At 42.2% G+C, this 18,379-nt stretch overlaps 2 protein-coding genes across 3 annotated transcripts in view; one reads left to right on the forward strand and one right to left on the reverse strand.

Moving 5' to 3' along the window:
- On the forward strand, positions 1-2,854 carry LOC146695640 (5-hydroxytryptamine receptor 1D). The gene is made up of 3 exons (XM_085476736.1): positions 1-235; positions 604-764; positions 1,416-2,854. Exons 1-3 carry the CDS (start codon positions 73-75, stop codon positions 2,709-2,711), a joined length of 1,620 nt encoding a protein of 539 aa, XP_085332862.1. The 5' UTR covers positions 1-72; the 3' UTR covers positions 2,712-2,854.
- Positions 2,855-3,386: 532 nt separating this feature from the next.
- The window catches only part of slc35f3b (solute carrier family 35 member F3b), a 51,970-nt gene continuing 36,977 nt past the window's right edge, over positions 3,387-18,379 (reverse strand). For both annotated transcript variants that reach the window (XM_085477962.1, XM_085477963.1), the window contains 6 exons: positions 16,485-16,824; positions 10,346-10,565; positions 7,088-7,213; positions 6,010-6,202; positions 5,811-5,900; positions 3,387-5,545 (listed from right to left, as the gene is read on the reverse strand). In XM_085477962.1, the coding sequence (XP_085334088.1) occupies positions 5,304-5,545; positions 5,811-5,900; positions 6,010-6,202; positions 7,088-7,213; positions 10,346-10,565; positions 16,485-16,824 (1,211 nt within the window). In that variant the 3' untranslated portion in view covers positions 3,387-5,303. The remainder of the gene's footprint in view (positions 5,546-5,810; positions 5,901-6,009; positions 6,203-7,087; positions 7,214-10,345; positions 10,566-16,484; positions 16,825-18,379) is intronic.

The following is an 18,379-nucleotide window of genomic DNA, read 5'->3' on the forward strand; positions in this document are numbered from 1 at the left end:
TTGTGTATTTTCCTGTGGAGACGGGCTTGTACTCGACTCATCATGTGAGGATAGTAATTATTTGACTGGGATATGGACGATCCGGGTGGCTCCTGGTTGGAGCCCAGGTTGTTCCTGCAGGTAGCAACTACTGTGAGTGCAAACTGGACTGAAGGCTCGGAGCTGGGGGTGTCCAAGCAGACCCAGCTGGTCCTGGAGATCCTCATGGTGCTGATGTGTTTGGGCGCCGTGACAGGTACAGACTCATCTGCTGATACTTAATTGCCAATTAAGGTATTTTAATTACTAAAAATTTTGTGATCTTCTCATATCCATAAAGTGGAAAAAAAGCACTTTCAGTACCAGAACAATTCATTGATTGACACAGTAGAGCTTTAAAGATTTGTTAAAGGTTAATTTACCTGCATTTCAGTATTTTAGGTGTTTATAGGATCTTCTGTTAACATAGTGCTTGTAGTATCCACTAATTAGAATTAATTAATTTCTGCCTCTCTGTCTGAGTCACAAATAAAACAAATACTTAAAAAAAAAAAAAAATCCACCCACTAGTCTGACCCGTGTGTCACGGCGTGTTTGTGCTTGTGTTGTTGTATTTCTGTGTAGGCAACATTCTTGTTATTGTTATTGTGGCTGCAACCAAAACTTTCCACTCGGTGACGTCGGTGCTCATCATGAACCTGGCCATCAGCGACCTCCTGGTGGGTATCGGGGTCATGCCGTTTGTTGCCCTGTCCGTCATGAACCGTGGATGGGTGGATTGCACGGTACGTCACCCGTGTCCAGACTAGCGTGATTAAATTTTGTGCCAAAAAGTGATTGTCTGCCAAAAAGTGATTTCCGGTATTTGCCAAAAATTGATTGCTTGTAATTTAAACTGCTATAAATAACTCGTTGGCGGTTCATATGTGAAACATATGTCAAATGTATCCCTCATGAATGATATCACGTCATCTTGAGCAACAAACAACATTCCTGTAACAAGGTAGAAGCCGCAATCAGTTTTTGGCAGTGAGTTTTATGTATCCTTTATGTATGCAGTAAAAAAAAATATTGTCGACTTGAAAAATGTCTCTTTTAAGAGCAATCTGGCCAAGAGGACAGTTGGAATTGCAACAAATGCGAAAATAGTTCTGTAAATATATTTTACGTGGACAAAAGGGAGCTGATTGATTATAATGTAAGTGCAATAACACAGTCACAAAGATACTTGAGAAACAGGCAATTTTGTAATTTTATATATAACCCCTTTGTAATACCTGTTCACCAAAGTCTGTTTAGCAACATACGTAACGATGTTACACATTAAAAAACACACGCAAACATTGGAGATCAGTTTTTGGCACAACACCGGAAACGGCGTTTTTGCTTTGCTCCACTGTGTGCACGTGTGATGAGGTTGTGTCTCTGTCTGACAGGACCTCTGTTCGTATGTGGGTTACACCTCCTCTGTGTACTGCACAGCTTCTGTACTCACCCTGGCTGCCATTGCCCTCGACCGCTACCACTCCATCATAGACTGCTTGCGCTACAGCTCCCGCTGGACCCTGTGGAGAATTTGTGCTGTGGTCCTGTGGATCTGGTTGCAGGCGCTGGCCACCAGTTGCCCCCCACTGCTGGGCTGGAGCTCAGTCAGCTATGTGGACCCCATGTACAGCTGTGCAGTGAACTGGGCCAGCAGTCCTAGTTACACCGCTTTCATGGCTTTCCTCTCGTACGTCTTACCTGCAGTGGTCATCCTCTTCTGCTACGTGAACATTGTCAAGGTGGCCCGCAGCCACGCCAGGAGGATCCACACTCTCGAGGACTCCGTGCAGCGCTGCAGGACTCTCCCAGACTATGCTCCTGGGGATTCTTCCAATCAGCACAGCGGGTGCCACCACACCCCATCGACACTGATCTACCACATAAGTGGACAGTTTGTGTCTCAAGTTGGTACAGGGGAAGAAGATTATATCAACGATGCTCTCCCTGAAGCTACCACAGAGCAGAGAAGGTCGGCGTCCAGGCGCTTTTTCTCCTTCCTGGCTCAAAGTGCCTCCCAAGTTCCTCTCCAGAACTCCCAGCAGCATCACAGCCACCATGGTGTGGTCCGGCTCTTCATGGTCATCGCAGCCTTCTTCCTCTGCTGGACCCCTTACATAAGCGTGGCCCTTGTTCAGGCCACAGAAACTGCAATTTCAGGCCAGTCCACCCTAGTCCCAAACTCTGCTGTTACTTTCTCCTACTGGCTGGTGCTGTTGAACTCTGATATCAATCCTCTACTGTACGCACTGCTTAGCAAGCGTTTCCAAAACGCTCTTCAGGGACTCAGGCAAAAAATAAGCATTCGTCTGGGGAGCGTAGTGGGAAGGGGAAATGAGCTCAGACCAGAGGGAGACGATGGAAGGAGCAGCGAGCCCAGCACGCTGACCACAACCCATCCCGGGCTGGCCTCCAGCTCTGAGAGCAACAGATCATTGTGTTCTCACTCCATTTTCACAGTCAGCACCGACTTCAAACATCAGTCTGAGAAACATCTGTGCAGTGTGTGTCATCCTCAAAAGAGGTCTACGTGGCAAGATGCATCAAGTGACAGGAGAGGAGACTGCCTGCAAGTCCCCTCCCGGCCACAAGAGGGCAGCAGACTACCTTTTTCTGCTGTGACCGAGGAGCGGCAGGCCACTTTTTTCTATGGCCAGATAACAGTGAGAGTTGAGCATGATATTACTTAGTCAGGATACCCGTGGCGTCAGACATGAGACCACAGTTAACAACTATTTTATTATTTTAATTTTATCCGGCAATGAATTGATTGTTTGGTCAAGAAAATGTAAGAAAAATGGAAATGTCCATCCCATTTTGACCTAATTTCTGATTAATCTTCCTTTTTTTTTTTTTTTTTTTGTCTGACCACCAGTCTTCAACCCAAGCAAACTGACGTTATTATCACAGAAGATCAGTAAAAAAAAAAAAAAAAATCAAAGCTAACAAATAATTCATTTGTCCTAGAATTAAAAAAAAATGGAAGTAGTCACTGGACAATCCAAGGTCTCAGGCACCTTTCTGTGTGGAGTCTGCATCATCTCCTCCTTGCCTGTTTGGGTTAGGTTTCCACAGATACCTGCATGCTAAGCTAATTGTTGTTTGCCTTTATTGGATAACTCAGACTTATAAGCTCAAATCAGACTGATTTGTAACCAAGACTACAGTTGTTTATATAAATAACAAAAAAAAGCAGTGTACTTCTAAATTGGTTTCCAGGTTCATCGATTTTTTTTATTTTTATTTAATTTTAAGTGTGCTGTCTCACCCAACACCTGCTAAACCTTGCCAAATTGTTTGGTTTGTCACTCAGTTGTTTACTTGATGACTTTCTTTGGCAAGAAAAAAAAACCTCGACAAGGAAATGTATTGAAAAGAAATATTTTTATATAGTACATGTGATTACACTTGAAGACACCCAACAGTAGCTCTAATAAACCCGTCATTTATTCATGTTCGGAACATCTCCTCCTCAAATGTGATAATCATATGTTGCATCTCAGTGTAAAAATCGTCATTCCTTACAAAGGTTTACATTTATATCTAGCAATAATTCCAGAGGAATACATTATTATTATTTATTGTCATACAGAATGACAATGGGAAACAGTGCTAATGTACTCTATTGCGAAACAAAGAAAAGGCAGTGAAGTGGACTTTTTCAGCTGCATCTGCTCGTACAGTACGTGCATGCTCGTTCTGCAAGACGTCACTCGCTGTCTTCTCAAGGTTAAGTCGGCAACCAAATGCAAACAAATATAAATGTGTCAAGTTTGTCTCAATAAAGAAAGAAGGAAAAAGAAAATCGTTCAGATGAGTATAAGAAGGATAGTATTAAACAGTCTCTGTGCAGCAGTCTGTGGTGGCACTGTAAAAAACAGATAGCACATTGCGAGCGTGTGTGTGGTCGAGTGATGTTCGTACATTCACAACAAGGCAGAGTTTCCACCGTTGCTTTACAAGGCGTGTACCTCACTTTCTCTCGGGGGTCAACCACACCATGGTGGCTGTGATGCTTGCCTCAGAAATGTGATAAACGAAAGCAGACAAAGGTTTCTTTTTTTCTTCTTCTTTTTTTTGATCACTAGAAGAGCCGTGTGTCAGCACTCCTCTCCTCAAGCCACAGTGGGACAGTTTTCCAGTCTGTAATTCCCACGCGAAATGAAACGATGTAATTGAACTGCTGCACATTTGTCTGTGTGTATATGATACTAAAATGTTAAAAGAGAGGCTCAGAGATAGCTGTGTTTAAAGTAATTAAAGGGGTAGTTCCATTAACCTGTCAGCCTTATTTTGAGATATCAAAGCTTTTAACAATATTTGAATGTGTTTGTTTAAATTGCTTGCTTAATAAAATGTTCACGCTATTTCCTACTGGTGTGCTGGCAACATAAAGCAAGTGTTAGGCAACTGCTTTGTGGATGGATTGAAAGCAATCCCACTGTTTGACAAACACCTCAATGATATAATGCATTGAAAGCGAATGTAGATATCGCGTGACTAAACTGTGGGGCCCGAACAATGAGTGTGTGTTGACAGAAGTGGGAGTCTAGCCCAAGGAAAGCACATAACCACGGGGAGTCAATCAGTGCGGATGAAATGAAACTGACCTCTTCTCTAAGAGTGAATAGAGAGACACATTGTGAAAGCTTCTTCAGCCCAGACTGATCCTCAGACGTCCAGACAGGTCCCTTCACACCAGATGAGCTTCACAGGTCCACTACTCCGGGACATCCAAGGTGTGAAATATAGCTATGTACAAGTGCACAAAAGGCAGGTATTTGTCACTAAGTTTACACCCGCAGAAGGCTACCGGGCCTCGTGTTCTGTTTTCAGGCATTCAGCTTTGTAGGCATTCTTCTTTGGATCTTAGAGGTGTGTAAATGTGTACATGTTAAAGCCAGCTGGTCTACAAGGTGTTAGGGCTGCCTTGAGAGATGTCTGCCTCTTTATTCCTCCTCACTGAAATATATCAGGCAAGTTGGCGAGTCTTCCCAGAGGCGAGGAATCAGAGGAATGATTAAGAGGTACAGCAAAATTAACGCATGGTTCAATCAGTTATACCTGATCATTTTAAGGATTACAAATGATAGAAGTCCATGCACCGACTTGGTTAACTTGTGAGCAAGAATGATGCCAAATGAATGAAACGCGATCGGTTGAAAAGCTGCAGATCAGAGGGCAGTCCAAAAGGCAAGGAACCAGGCAGATCACGTGGGTTAACACCCCTCATTTCCCTCCCACCTCATGTATATGTGTTTGTGTGATGATATTTCATATATTCAAAGTGCATATGTTGACATGGAGGTCCTGGCTCTCCCTCTCCAGTTGAGCCCTGTGCCAGCTCCGGCCTCTCCGCTGCCCTCTGCTGGCTCGTCACGTTTGCGCAGCTTCTGGCTGAGCTGGATAATGCACTGGTCCCAGTCCTCTGGTAACAGCAGCATTAGGAAACCCAAGCAAATGATGAACACAGCAATGAGGCGCACCGAGTTAAAGTGAATTTCACACGTGTAGAGGTCCACCACTGTAAAAAAACAAATAAATAAAAAGGTACTGTGTCAATAGAAGGGAACAACTGGGTTTATGTAAATGAATGTAAATTGTAACTGTGCGTGTTTATGAAATAAAAATGGTTAGTTGTACATCGAGAGGGAGCCTGGTTTGAAAATTAAATGGAGTCTCTCATCAAATATAGATAGAAACCTTTGGGAGAATCCAGTGCCATCAAATATTAAATGGTGACCAGATATAAAAAGCTAGCACTCTTAGAGGAAAGCCAAGAGACTTACTGGCGTTTACAGGAACACTTAGGACAATGCCAAGGGAAATTAATGTCGGGTATGTTATCGCGATGCCAAAGTTCACCAGGACGTTGAAAGCTGTAGGAACAAAGCAGAATTAGAGCAGCAGCGGACTACATGATGAGAATGTTGCTATTTGTAGATTACACAACCAGCCGGTGCACATTACTGCTCTGTCGCCATATACCGAAAAGCAGGGCTGCGACCCCACAGAGGTAGGCCCATGGGATGTCTCTGAGTGATTCGATGTACTCCACATGTGTAAAATACAGCATGACTGGCACAAAGCTGACGAAAACAAAATTGGTGCTTCCAACGATGCTCAGAAAGAGTGCAGCCTCTCCAAATTTGGCACTTCCCAGCACCATCTTAAAGAGCACCTGAGAATAAAGAGGAAGGAGAGTGATGCATACATCGAATCTGCCCTCTTCAGGAGCTGAGGTATATTACAGAGGGCGAAGCCTGCCAAGTACCTGCCATGTCTCTGGCCCAGGGCCACTGCTGTCTGTTTATCACATTAGGGCGGAACAGACAGCAAGGCAAAGGAGACCAGACCCTGTCAAAACATAGCTATATAATATCTGTCCTGTAACCTCCTTGATCAGGGTAACACAGCCTGAGGCCTGCAACCAAATGCGTAGGTATTGCGTACTTCTGGCAGGTGAGTCTCACACTACATAATCCCCTTCTGTCTTCTGCCACCTGATTACATAATTAGAAGGGAGCTAGACAGGGCAACTTACAGAGACGTGTCCATACATACAGCATGCTTACCTATTTTTTATTCCACCGTGAATAGAAGTGGCGCTACAATGGAACTTTATGCTCAGCGGTACAATACACACTGAGAAATGCAATCAAATCCTAGAGGTTTTGCGGATCGATCTAAATACCGATAGTATCGATACCAACGTTGGCATTGTATCAGATCGATACTAGCATAAAAGAATGTCCTCCAAGTTCAGTATGTAGCTCACTGAATTGTGTGGAAAAGTATACCTCAAACATGCAATATGAAAAATGTCCTTTTTGTGTATAGACTATAGCACACGGAAACAACAGAACCCAAAGTGTTTCAGAGACGGACAGCTTCAATATGCACGAGTAGCTGAAAGGTGTGTTTTTGTTATATCACTTGATGATGCTTCATCTCATAAATCATAAGCTGCTTTTGTAGTTTAAAAGTATCGATATCATCAATGTTGGCCCTGGATTTAGTTGATATCACATCGATATCAAAATCTGCAGTATCGCACAGCAAATACCTTATAGAGCGCTGACATCGAAGCAGAGGCCACGACCAAAGCAATGCCGATGACCGAGTGGCTGTGGAATCCATCGGCATAGGTCATCATTACGATGCCCGCTATGGCCAAGATAGCAGCTACTATCTATACAGAGAAAGAGAGAGAGAGAGAGCAACAGTGAGTGAAGGATGGACAACATGCTGCTCACAGTTTGGTGAAAAAGGCACCTTATCCCCTTACCGCCGCGGAGGGACACAGCAGGCCCACATGGCCTCAGCTTTGTCATTCAGTGCAGAAATAACAAGCCTCACAGAACCAGGCTTGAAGCAGCCTAATTAGTGGGTGGGTTGTTATTTCATAGGAAACAAGCTTTTCATTTGATATTTACATTTTCTACGTGCAGTGCAGAAAAGACCTGCTCTCAGATTCACCCTGTAAGCGCTTCCAACACAGGACAGGCAGCTTTTACAGTGTTGGCTTGATTGTGTTACATTGATTTCCGTTACAAAGCCATCGTGTTTACAAACCAAATCCCCCCTCACACCACTCCCCGCCTCTGCAATTATCACAGCTTCAAGATGGCAAGAATCCATCAGCTTCACCCTGCTCGGGGTCAACTGTGATGCGTAAAAGGCAAACCTCTTGTGTTTTATTGCATTAAAATCTGGTTTGTCTGGGTTATATGTTCATAGTGTATATGTGAGAACTGTGCAGCAGTGATGGGGCTACGGTGCAGCCCAGCTGAGTGGATTAGCACCGCATTAAGGAGGTGTCGGGAAGATAAATGAGCCGCGTGTTTTTGCTTGGCCAAAGCACCTTAAGCAAGTCTGGCTAAATGTCTCTTTCTGCACTTCAGGCTGCCTGTCAGTCACTGCTACACCTTTCATTTTAGAAAATGGCCATTTGCTCACGGCGTCAGCAACAATTTAAGATGTTTCAGCACAATGTGGAGGGTCAGAGGGAGGAAGGACTGTGGCTTCACCCAAACTTGTTCTGCAATGAGCAGGCGTGACCGATTAGTCCGGTGGGTAGCTTATGTCATTACGGTGGCGTAACTGCAGCACGTGGACCTTGCACTTTTTACAAATCATAAATCTAAACATGGGTCACACAGAAAAAAAACCACCGAGTGGAGCTAGTCATCGGTTTTATCCACAAAGTACCACTGAAAAAAACCTCCCTGTTTAACAAGGTTGATGTAGCATCCCCCTCATCGCTCTCTCTCTCTTCCCTTTCTGTTTCTCCTCCTTCACTTTCATGAAATACTTGTTCAAGTTCCCCTGCATTACTGCAGACATCCAAACACTGCAATCCTTACTACCAGGCAACAGAGAGCAAGAGAGGGGAGGGCGTGTAAGCGAGTGAGTGAAGCGGGACTATTACTGTACTTGTCTCTTACCGAGGCTTTTCATCACAAATAATGGGGGTGACGAGTCGGGGCATACACAAGGGAGAGACGGGGTGCTTGTGAGTGTGTGAGAGGAAAAAGGGGGGGCATCGTGCGAAGTGCGGGACGGCTGCAGATGTGAAAGCATCTGAGGCGTACAGTGAGAGGAGATAAACCGATATCTTAATTCACAAAGGTAAGTAACCCCTTACTGTCCTGCTTCTCTGTCTTTATCAGTCACAAACTTGCCGGCTAACACACACATGCACAGACCAGGAACAACATTTGAATGACACTGTGATCACCGGTAGGTAATCATCCCGTGGTGCTCATAACCTGCTCTCTACTCAACCGTGCTGTGTGTGTAGCTCACAGATTCAAATGGAAATTCAGTCAAAGCAAATCATCACAAATTTGCATTTCTTTGCAGATTAGAAACCTTTTTTTTGTCATGATGGCTGATGAAGTGTAAAACTGAGTTTGGTATAAAAACTTGCAGTTAAAAATGCACATTTGACCAGAGAAGACAGTATTAGAGATGAGTGCAGCTTCTAAGAAGGTAAAACTGCAGGATTGCCTTAAATCTGCCAGTAGGTGGCAGCAACTCTGGTTTCAAAAAGAAATCTGGTTGTAAAGTAAACATCTATGACATCACGACCTCAGTAAGCACTTTCCTGATAAGTTTATAGTGTCAATCATCTGTTCTAAGTTTAGTAAGAGTTGGAAAGTATGATCCTGATAAAAGCCAAAAGGAGAGTAAATCAGGGTCTGCTTTAGTCAATGCATAAAGTGTCCTTAGATTTTCCAAGGGATTTACCGCTTTCTTGTAATGTATGGGTTCAAATGCCAGTATGGAGATGATGAAAATACCTCTTTTCTTTTTGGTCCAGTCATAAAGTAATCAGAGGTATGTTGCCATCTCATGTAGAGTCATGTTAAAGAGTAGGTTTCATAAGATTATACTGTAATATTCAAAATATAATAAACAATACAGAAAAACAAAGATAATTTTTTAATCTGTCCATATCAAACTTGGGATCATGACCCAAACGTGTGCATCGGTTTACAAGATAAGTCCTGGAGACATTTATATTCCTGTAAGGAAGAGAGAAGAAAGAAAAATTTGCCTTCTCCCCCAATCTTGTCTCGTGTCTCATGATGAACAGGATACTTTTGTATCTTTGGGGATCTGAACATAATCAAACTGATTCAATCTAGGAAGGAAAAAAAATAAAAGGTTTGGTGGACCTAGTCATAAATCACATAAATCAACGTGTGACAGTCAGCCTGTGGGGCCAATATTGGCCACGCTCTTATCTTAAATAAGTTTCGTCATAATCAGTGAGATTCAAGATAATTGGGACGCTCAAACATCTCACCAAAAAATACACGAGTGCAGTGCCCGTTCTAAACGTGGGAGTGAAGAACGGGCTGATTGCAGCTTGCAGTATTCTTCACAACCGCATCAGCGAGCGATTAAAGCCATTCGTCGCAGCTCACCATGCACACCCACGGAAAAGCAAAGATATTTAGACTTTACAACCATTTCATTTACACTCAGTGTGCCTCTATTTCCTTTTGCTGTCATTTGTTATGGATCTACTGTTTCTCATAGACAACAAAGACCCAATGAAAGCCTGAGCAGATGTTATAACATTAACGTATCTGGCCACTGATGAAAAATCGAACAGAAACTCCAGTTTATTAATTCTGTTTTACAGAACAACTGCACTAAAAACAGGATGGTGGGACAGATGATGGTGCAAAACTGCTTTACAACATATAATACTGATATATATATCTATATATATTGATGTGCTCATCCCACAGCTCGCCAATTACCTACAATGATGTAATTAGAAATCATTCACGCATGCAGATATACTCACCCTGACCCCCATGAAGCGGTCTCTGAGCACGATCCATGACAGCAGGAAGACGAAGGCCTTGTTACAACAGAATAGCGCTGACACATCTGTTGTGTTGATCTTCCTGAGGGCCTGCAGGTACAGGTAGTTGGTGAGGATCCACAGCAGGCCAAAAGGAGCTACCTTGGTGAAAAACACCTTCGGTGTCAGGCCATCGTCACCGAAAAACCTGCAGCACTCCCTGTGTGCACGACCAAAATGAATACTGTTAACCTTCTAAAAATGTAGTATGATTTTAAAGCTGATGAGTATTATCACTCTGGGACCAATTAACACCAGTGAACACAAACAGCACAATCTGAAAAACACACTTAATGCCAATGAGTGACTGCAGTAATTCCCACTTCAACAGTTACATCTAAATTATGTTCGTCCCACATTATAGACACGTGGGACCAATGCTACCCTACTAGAAGAATGGTTTAATATTTAATTGCAAATTAAGATCTGCCACAAGGCATTAAAGTTAAATATTCAACTGTCCCCATTAAGAAATTAAACAACCTGTTTGGTCCTCAGGTGTTTTGTCTGGTTACATCTGACAAATATCTCAGTACAGCAAAGAAATGGGATAATCTTTGCTGCTACAACAGGACATATTCAATGACTAAATCGAAGAAAACAGCTGTTTGGTATTTCATAGTGACAACAGGCAGAAATGTATTTAATGTACTCAGAAAAGTCTTCTTTCATCTTCCTCCGTTCTCAGCATTACTTGTGGACACTCTGGGGGTTCCGCTTCTGGGTATGAGTTTCCGTATGGACTTAAACATGAAGGGAAAATGGGGACAGAAATAAATGTTGCTGTGACTGATGCATGTGATGAATAACTCAGGCAAATTTGTAATGACTCAGATAACAGCCATGCAATTCTAAGGTTTTATGTATGATAAAAATCATCTGGTCTTAGATTTAGGTGAATAAAACCTCAGGTGAATTACAAAGCATGACATATTACACCATGACATTATTTATTTAACTAAAATTGAGCTAAAATGTAGAAGATGTGTGTGAAAAACTAACTACACCTTTATCGCTTCCAAAGGAATTAAGAGGTTGTATTAACACAATGCCAAAGAGGAACGACATCAGCAGCGATCTTAGAGAAGCAACTATTGCTGGCAATCAATTTAAATCCTTCATTCTACAGTGAGAAAGTTTATTCACAAGTGGAAATATTCAAGGCAGCTGTTAGTCTTCCTAGGAGCGGACATCCTAGCAAATTCACCCCAAGGGCAGACCATGCAATGGTCAGAGAAACCTCAAAAAAGACTCTGGGAGCTACATCTCAAAATTTGCAGGTCTGAGTTAGTTAAATGTTGAGGTTTATGCTACAATCAGAAAAGGACTGAACAAATATGGCTTGTTTGGAGAGAAAGCCTCTTTGTTACAAAAAGAACGTGACCCCACAGCTAGGCTACGGGTGCAACCATACACAAAATTCACGGTTTGATATTTTTTCGATACAAAAAAATGTTCATGCCTTTTTAATTTGTCATTTATTAAAATTATAAATATATATTTTAACTCAAAAGTACAGTTTTAAATTTAATGTTGCTGAAACAAAAATAAATAAATAAATCTATCTAATCGAGAAATCGCTCATCTTTGAAAAAGAGAGTTTATTACAGAGAAATGGCTCTTTCCAAAATAAAAGCTATACTATACGCTTCTTCTGGGCTATATTCTCAGCAGCATATTAAACATATCAGGTCCCCGTAAGGAGAATCATGTGCTAACGGCTGTCTAAATGACACGGGTAAAGTTTGTAGCATGTGTGCTTGTTGTTTTTGTGTGCTTCCACTTGTCTTTGCACTAGGATGAAGTCGGTGTAAATGTGCAGTCATATTCGTTGTGTTCCCACTAGTGGTGTCAGCGTTAATCTCGTTAAAATGACATTAACGCCATAACGCCGCAAATCTCCGTTAACGAGCTAACTACGCTAACGCAGTAGTTCCCACCAATGCAATTGAGCATTGCGTGGCACATCCGACATACTGTTTTACTTTTGTCCATGAGGCGCTTACCTTCAGGGTCATACGTCATATGAAAACCAAAATAGTTCCAAATGCTACATCTGAATGAGGGTGGGGGAGGTTAAATTTGCTATGTTGCAACGAGCTTAACTTCTGTCTTGCTAGCTTGCGCTGGGCTCAGTGGATCTGCGCTCGACAGTGCAGCCTAGGCGAAGTAGTCGAACGCAGATCCACTGAGCGCTCAACACAAACAGCATCGTCAGAAGAAAAGTTGTTAAAAATTTTTTAAGATTTTGTATTGTTCGATACATATGCGTACCGAACCGAAAGCACTGTATGAACGGTTCAATACCGATACAAGTACCCCTACCCATAGCTTAGGTGTGCAAAGTTGCATCTAAACAAACGACCAGACTTCTGTAACAATGTCCTTTGGACAGATAAGTGGAGATGTTTGGATATAATGCACAGCACCATGTTTAGTAGTAACCAAGCACATATCAGCACAAACACTTCAAACCAGCTGTCAAGCACGGGGGTAGAGGGGTGGTGATTGGAGCTTGTTTTGCAGCCACAGGACTTGGAAACCTTGTGGTTGTTGAGTCGACCATGAACTCCTCTGTATACCAAAGTATACGGTCAAATGTGAGACCATCTGTCTGATAAATAATATTTGTCCCAAACTGGGTCATGCACTTGGACATTGATCCCAAGCACAACAGCAAACAGCAGAAAAAGAAAAGAATCAAGGTGCTGCAATGATCCAGTCAAAGTCCAGACCTCATTGAAATGCTGTGTTGGGGCCTAAACAGAGCTGAGTATAAATGCCCACAAACCTCAATGAACTGAAGCAACAGTGGGCCAAGAGTCCTCCACAACAAGGTAAGAGACTGATAAAGTCACACAGAAAATGTTTACTTCAAATTATTGCTGCTAAAAGCGATACCATGATTGTGTGAGGAATTCTAACCAGTCAAGTTTTAACAGAAAATACTGAGAAAAAAAACACAAAATCTGGAGACGTATGATTAACAGTCAGTCTGGCAGTCTGCTATGTTGAAGAAATGATTAATCTTTAAGTGCTTCTGCATGAGGCTTAGTCATCCACTATTCATGTTTTTCAGGCGCTGTAACTACGCACAAGAAGCTAAATGAAAATACCCTTGAATAAAAGCTGACGGTCCAAAAGCTATTGGCATGAGTCAGTAATGCAACAGAGGAACCAAACCATGACATTATGTATCAGTATCAGAATACTGCATAGTGGTCCTGCTCTGTCATGTTACTACATTGTCTGCTGAGTAAGACCTTGCGTTGCTCTGCTGTGAGAATTTTCTGTTTCACCCTCAACTTGAGTGACTCCGCCCACACCGGACTGCTATTGTTACCATTACTACAGAGTTGTAGCGTTTACCCTGAGCGCATCTGGCTCAGTGAAAAGTGATGAAGCAGCAATAAGTGAGGAGTGGCAGGTAGCATATTTGCCAGGGTGTCCTGCTGGATACTGTAGAGCAGCGCTGCTATGAATCAGCTCCAGAGAGCTGAGTCTGCACTAAGAACACACTGCTCAAACCTCCTCTGTGGACACGACACTAATTCTGCGACAACCAATTTATCGGCGTTTCATTACAGACACTGGTTACACCACCTTAAAGCCAAACCAGTGACTGTTTTTCACGCATTATTCCTGCACTTGTGTACTTGTGCACTGTAATCCGCAGTGATTTTTAAGATACGTCAAACCTCTGCAAAGCTGCCAAATAAAGTGTTGCAGCAGCAGATATTAATACACCTAGAGGCGCGTGGATTAAACAGTTAAGCGCTGCACTTCCAGAATCATTTAGTATCACTTTCTAGCACCTGCACAGAACTTTTATTTGGTTTCTTTAGAATTTGGCACAAACTGAGTTAATCGTTTGGGCGACTTTTGTTGTGATTTGGCGCTATATAAATAAAATTGAATTGAATTGAATTAATCCATCCTTCTTTTTATACTTACATCTAAACTGACTTAACATTACCCAAGAGCAGCCAGAGGGTCTCAAACTACAAGCTTGAATTTAAAAGATGAACGTGCAAAATGACACTTTGTGAGTTAAGAGATAAATCCTTCCACTGCTGATACGATCTGCCCGTAAATATCAAGTCTATACAACAACAGGGCTGATGAGTGCACTAAAATCCTCTCCTCACAGATATACTGCTAAAGTTAAGTCCTTGTCTCTCGTTCGGCTGCCTGCTGTCACGAAGCTATCCTTTGGTTTCTATTTCTCTGCACTGTCAGGTTCACAGAAGACGGTATTGTAATTTGTAGTCAGTTCACATGAGCTCCAACTGAGGAGTGGGAGACCCACATCCTCATGTAGGCCTTTAGAAAAAAAGGAAGGATTACATCACAGAGGAGCATCTGAAATACAGAGCCAATCCCCCGAGCTCACCAGCACACCACAGCTTCTAAACTACCGCTCTCTTTTGTCTCTTTGCACTAACGTAGCATTGCAGGTAGCAGAGATAAGACTTTTGTCTAAAGACCATGATTAATGGACTGCTTCAACTGTGAAAGCCACTGTAACACAATTAGGATTACAGTCTCGTCAGCAGGGTATGTGAGACGGCACGGCCTGCTCTTCCAAACAGGTAAATATGTGGCGGCGTTTTGCAAATAAAATCTGAAGAGAGGATGACTGTGTTTACCTGACAAGCAAAAACAGAATTAGCTTATTCAGCGAGATTGAAAATGGACCTAAATGATAAACTGTAAGCAGCTGGTGAATCAGGCTGAACATGTGGCGTTTGTTCCATGAAATACAAAGAGGACAGAAACTGTCACACAGTGTTTGAAAAAAATCAATTAGTACATCTCTATCATCTCACTAGTACACTGCCAGATGTTACGTGGTGGTTAATTTCGTTGGGGAATCAAACTGACCTTTTGAATGGATATTTTGGTAAATCCCGATTAGTTGTATACTTGTTGTAACTAGAAAAACTGGATAGAAAATAAAAAGGGAGAATAAAACTCATATGGGATTTTTAATACAGATACTGATACCACAATTGGGCAATCTAAACATCAGATATTCCTTCATATCGGAGGATACTTTTTGATGCTAGGCACAAATTTCACTGACATTTAAATTTCGAAGCCCAACTTTGCTCGGATCAGCTGGTTTCTGTTTCCAAACATTTGGCTGTGTAGCCAACACTGAAGTTGTGGGTTGCATACAGGTAGAAGAATTATACAATGTCATCACTCATAACGTGGTTAAAGTGTGTTTCTCCCATCTAGTCTTCAGCTTTTAACTTATGGGCCATTACAAATGCTGATACAGATAGATTAATTGTTTGTTAATGATCTGATGACCCCTCAGGTCTGACTTGAGATATTATTTTTAAAGGTTGTAGGTTTTATCTATATAGACAGGAAACTTTACTTTGATTTGATTTTTAATGACTGTGCTGTAATCTGGTCTGCTGTTGCAAAAATTGATTTATGTTCTGTCTTATAAAACTGTAACTGCTGAAGTCTTTGACCTTAGAAAAGAAACAATGCCCTTTGACTGAAGTCAGAATTTGTGTGAGAGCCTGTACTGTTTCCTCCGCTGTCACTGTGCGTGTCGGTGGGTAGGGGCACAGACCCGTACAGACTTTATTCACAGTCCATGTGCACCAGGAAAGGCGAGACAGAAAAAAGAGAAACAGTGACTAGAATTGATAACAACCTACTGCTATCGCCTACTTTAAGTGCATCAAAAGCTGTCAAACAAGTGTTAATTCATCTAAAATCCACCATCTGTAAGACTGGTCACAGGACAACTAGTCTTGGCTAAAGCTATAACAGAGTTACAGCACCCAGGCTGGTGTCGCTGCCATGTACCAGCCCATAAATTAAACAAAAAGGGGATGCTGAATATGGAGGTGCCATGAAAGAAGATCATGGAGAAGATTCATGGATGTAAAGAAGGAGGATATGTGGAAAATTCTGAGATTAAAGGATGATCACAACATGTCAGAGCACAAAAGCCGATTTATATATATATAAAAAGAATGATCATAATGTGACAGCAGCTTTAGTGCTTGGACCTCTAATGGAGCTTGCTCTAAAGGAGAGAGTGTCTTCTAACCTTAACCTCTGCCTGGCTGTCTGCCTCTCCGGACTCTTGCACAGGTGGCCGATGTAGTAGAGGGGGAAGAAGAGGCAGTTCCACGTGGTGGCGAACCAGGTGAGGGTGAAGGGAGCATCAAACTGCTTAAAGGTCAGCTTGGCCAGCTGGGTGGAGCCTGCCCAGGAGGAACACACGCACATCACCATGGCGACTCCCCATAGAGCCTTCCGCACTTGTACAGCTGTCACTCGGATGCAGCAGTGAAGCCGCCGTCTGCTGGAGCCGGACTCTGCTCCTGCAGCACCGGCCGACTGAGCGTCTGTGGTGCCCACCACATTCTCTCTGGAGCGATCTTCCCCTAAAGACGGACACATACATGACAGACTGATGTCCAAACACACCGATACTGCAGACCTGTACGCTCATTCATTATTTGACACATTTTAACATATCGTTAGCTTCATAGCATAAGTGCCTAAGTCATTGACTTAGTCAAATGACTTAGGCAATTATGCTATGAAGCTAACGATATTTGTCCTTGCTTATTGCTGAATTTTTCTCAACTTCCTCTTCCTCTGCATGTGCTTTAGGCGCCTGGTGGGCAGGAAATCATCAATGCCAAATAGAAACATCTGGGCCTGGTGTTTCCAGACTATGAAACTGTTGCTGGCATGCCACTTGATTCTTTCTCTCCTGCCTGGCGTCTGAGTTTCTGCATGTACTTACTTTCTTTTCAGTTCTTTCATGCTGTTTTCCAGCACCTTGTAGCACTTTCACACTATTTCCACTCCCATGCACGTCCTGCTTCACTGATGCCTACTTTTACACCTGATTTGATCAAATTATTTTGATAAAATGTCACATAAAGTGCTTTTTGTCACAGCCTTCAGAGGTTGCCAGGTTGTGGCATTTTTTTCTCCCTAAGCATCATGTGGATACAGTATATTATCTTTTGCAGCAAAACTGACTCCAGATCATACCAGTCTTGTCATCATTTTCCGGATAAAAATAGCTGCTTTCAAACTTAAACTGAACTTGAAGGTAATCAATCCGAGTTAGAAATGTGGCGATCAAGTGTGACAGGCTGCAGTGAAACAGAGGGCATATGAGGGCAGACGTGATATCCAATCCAAGATGACCTCTTCTCCACCGCATGAGCTGTGTTTGCCCTAGCGTGCAAAGACACACACCGCAACACTTAACTTTTCTATTTCTCTTGTCAAAACCTGATAGCCTCCATACTTCTTCACTAATGTGAGAACTGAAGCGAAGTGTTGGCGTACAGTTTTCGGCCCCACTCTCACCCACTCTGTGCTTCAGAACCAATTTGCTTACCAAGATCATTTTGTTCTCTCAAATCACTGAACTTACCAACTTTGTGTCCTCTACAAAGTTCAGACACTGCTGCATGATCATGGAAATGACACACAGTGTTTTACAAAAATATGACAGTTAAATGCAACATTTATGGCAGCTCTTAACCCGTTAAAGCTAAAACAATTAAATAATTGCCATAAAATTCAAATTTGTTGAAGATGGGAGGAGTTATTGAACCTTTAAAAAAATAAAATAAAAATGTATTAATATTAATTTACATATATGAGTTTTAATTGTATCATATTTGCTACTTTTGACTTTTTTTTAAATTTATTGCTTAAAAACAGAACAAAAACTCATGTATCAAATATGACACGCTGGGCATTAAGGGGGTTAATTTAGACAGATAAGCTTTCACTCGATTTGTACTGATAATTAATGTCTTTCTAAAACTAACAATAATAAGAGCACTCAGATAGCACAATTCCCCCCGATGATATTTTTAGTCATGCTGACATCAGCCTGTTATGGCGTGATTGTGACATTATATGGCGTCAAACTGAAAAACTAAAAAGTGTATCGTACAGCCCTCTCCA

The sequence above is a fragment of the Copadichromis virginalis genome, linkage group LG13 (assembly GCF_057382275.1).
Source record: "Copadichromis virginalis isolate Kocher_CV1m ecotype Utaka linkage group LG13, C_Virginalis_male_GT1.1, whole genome shotgun sequence".
Lineage (NCBI taxonomy): Eukaryota > Metazoa > Chordata > Actinopteri > Cichliformes > Cichlidae > Copadichromis > Copadichromis virginalis.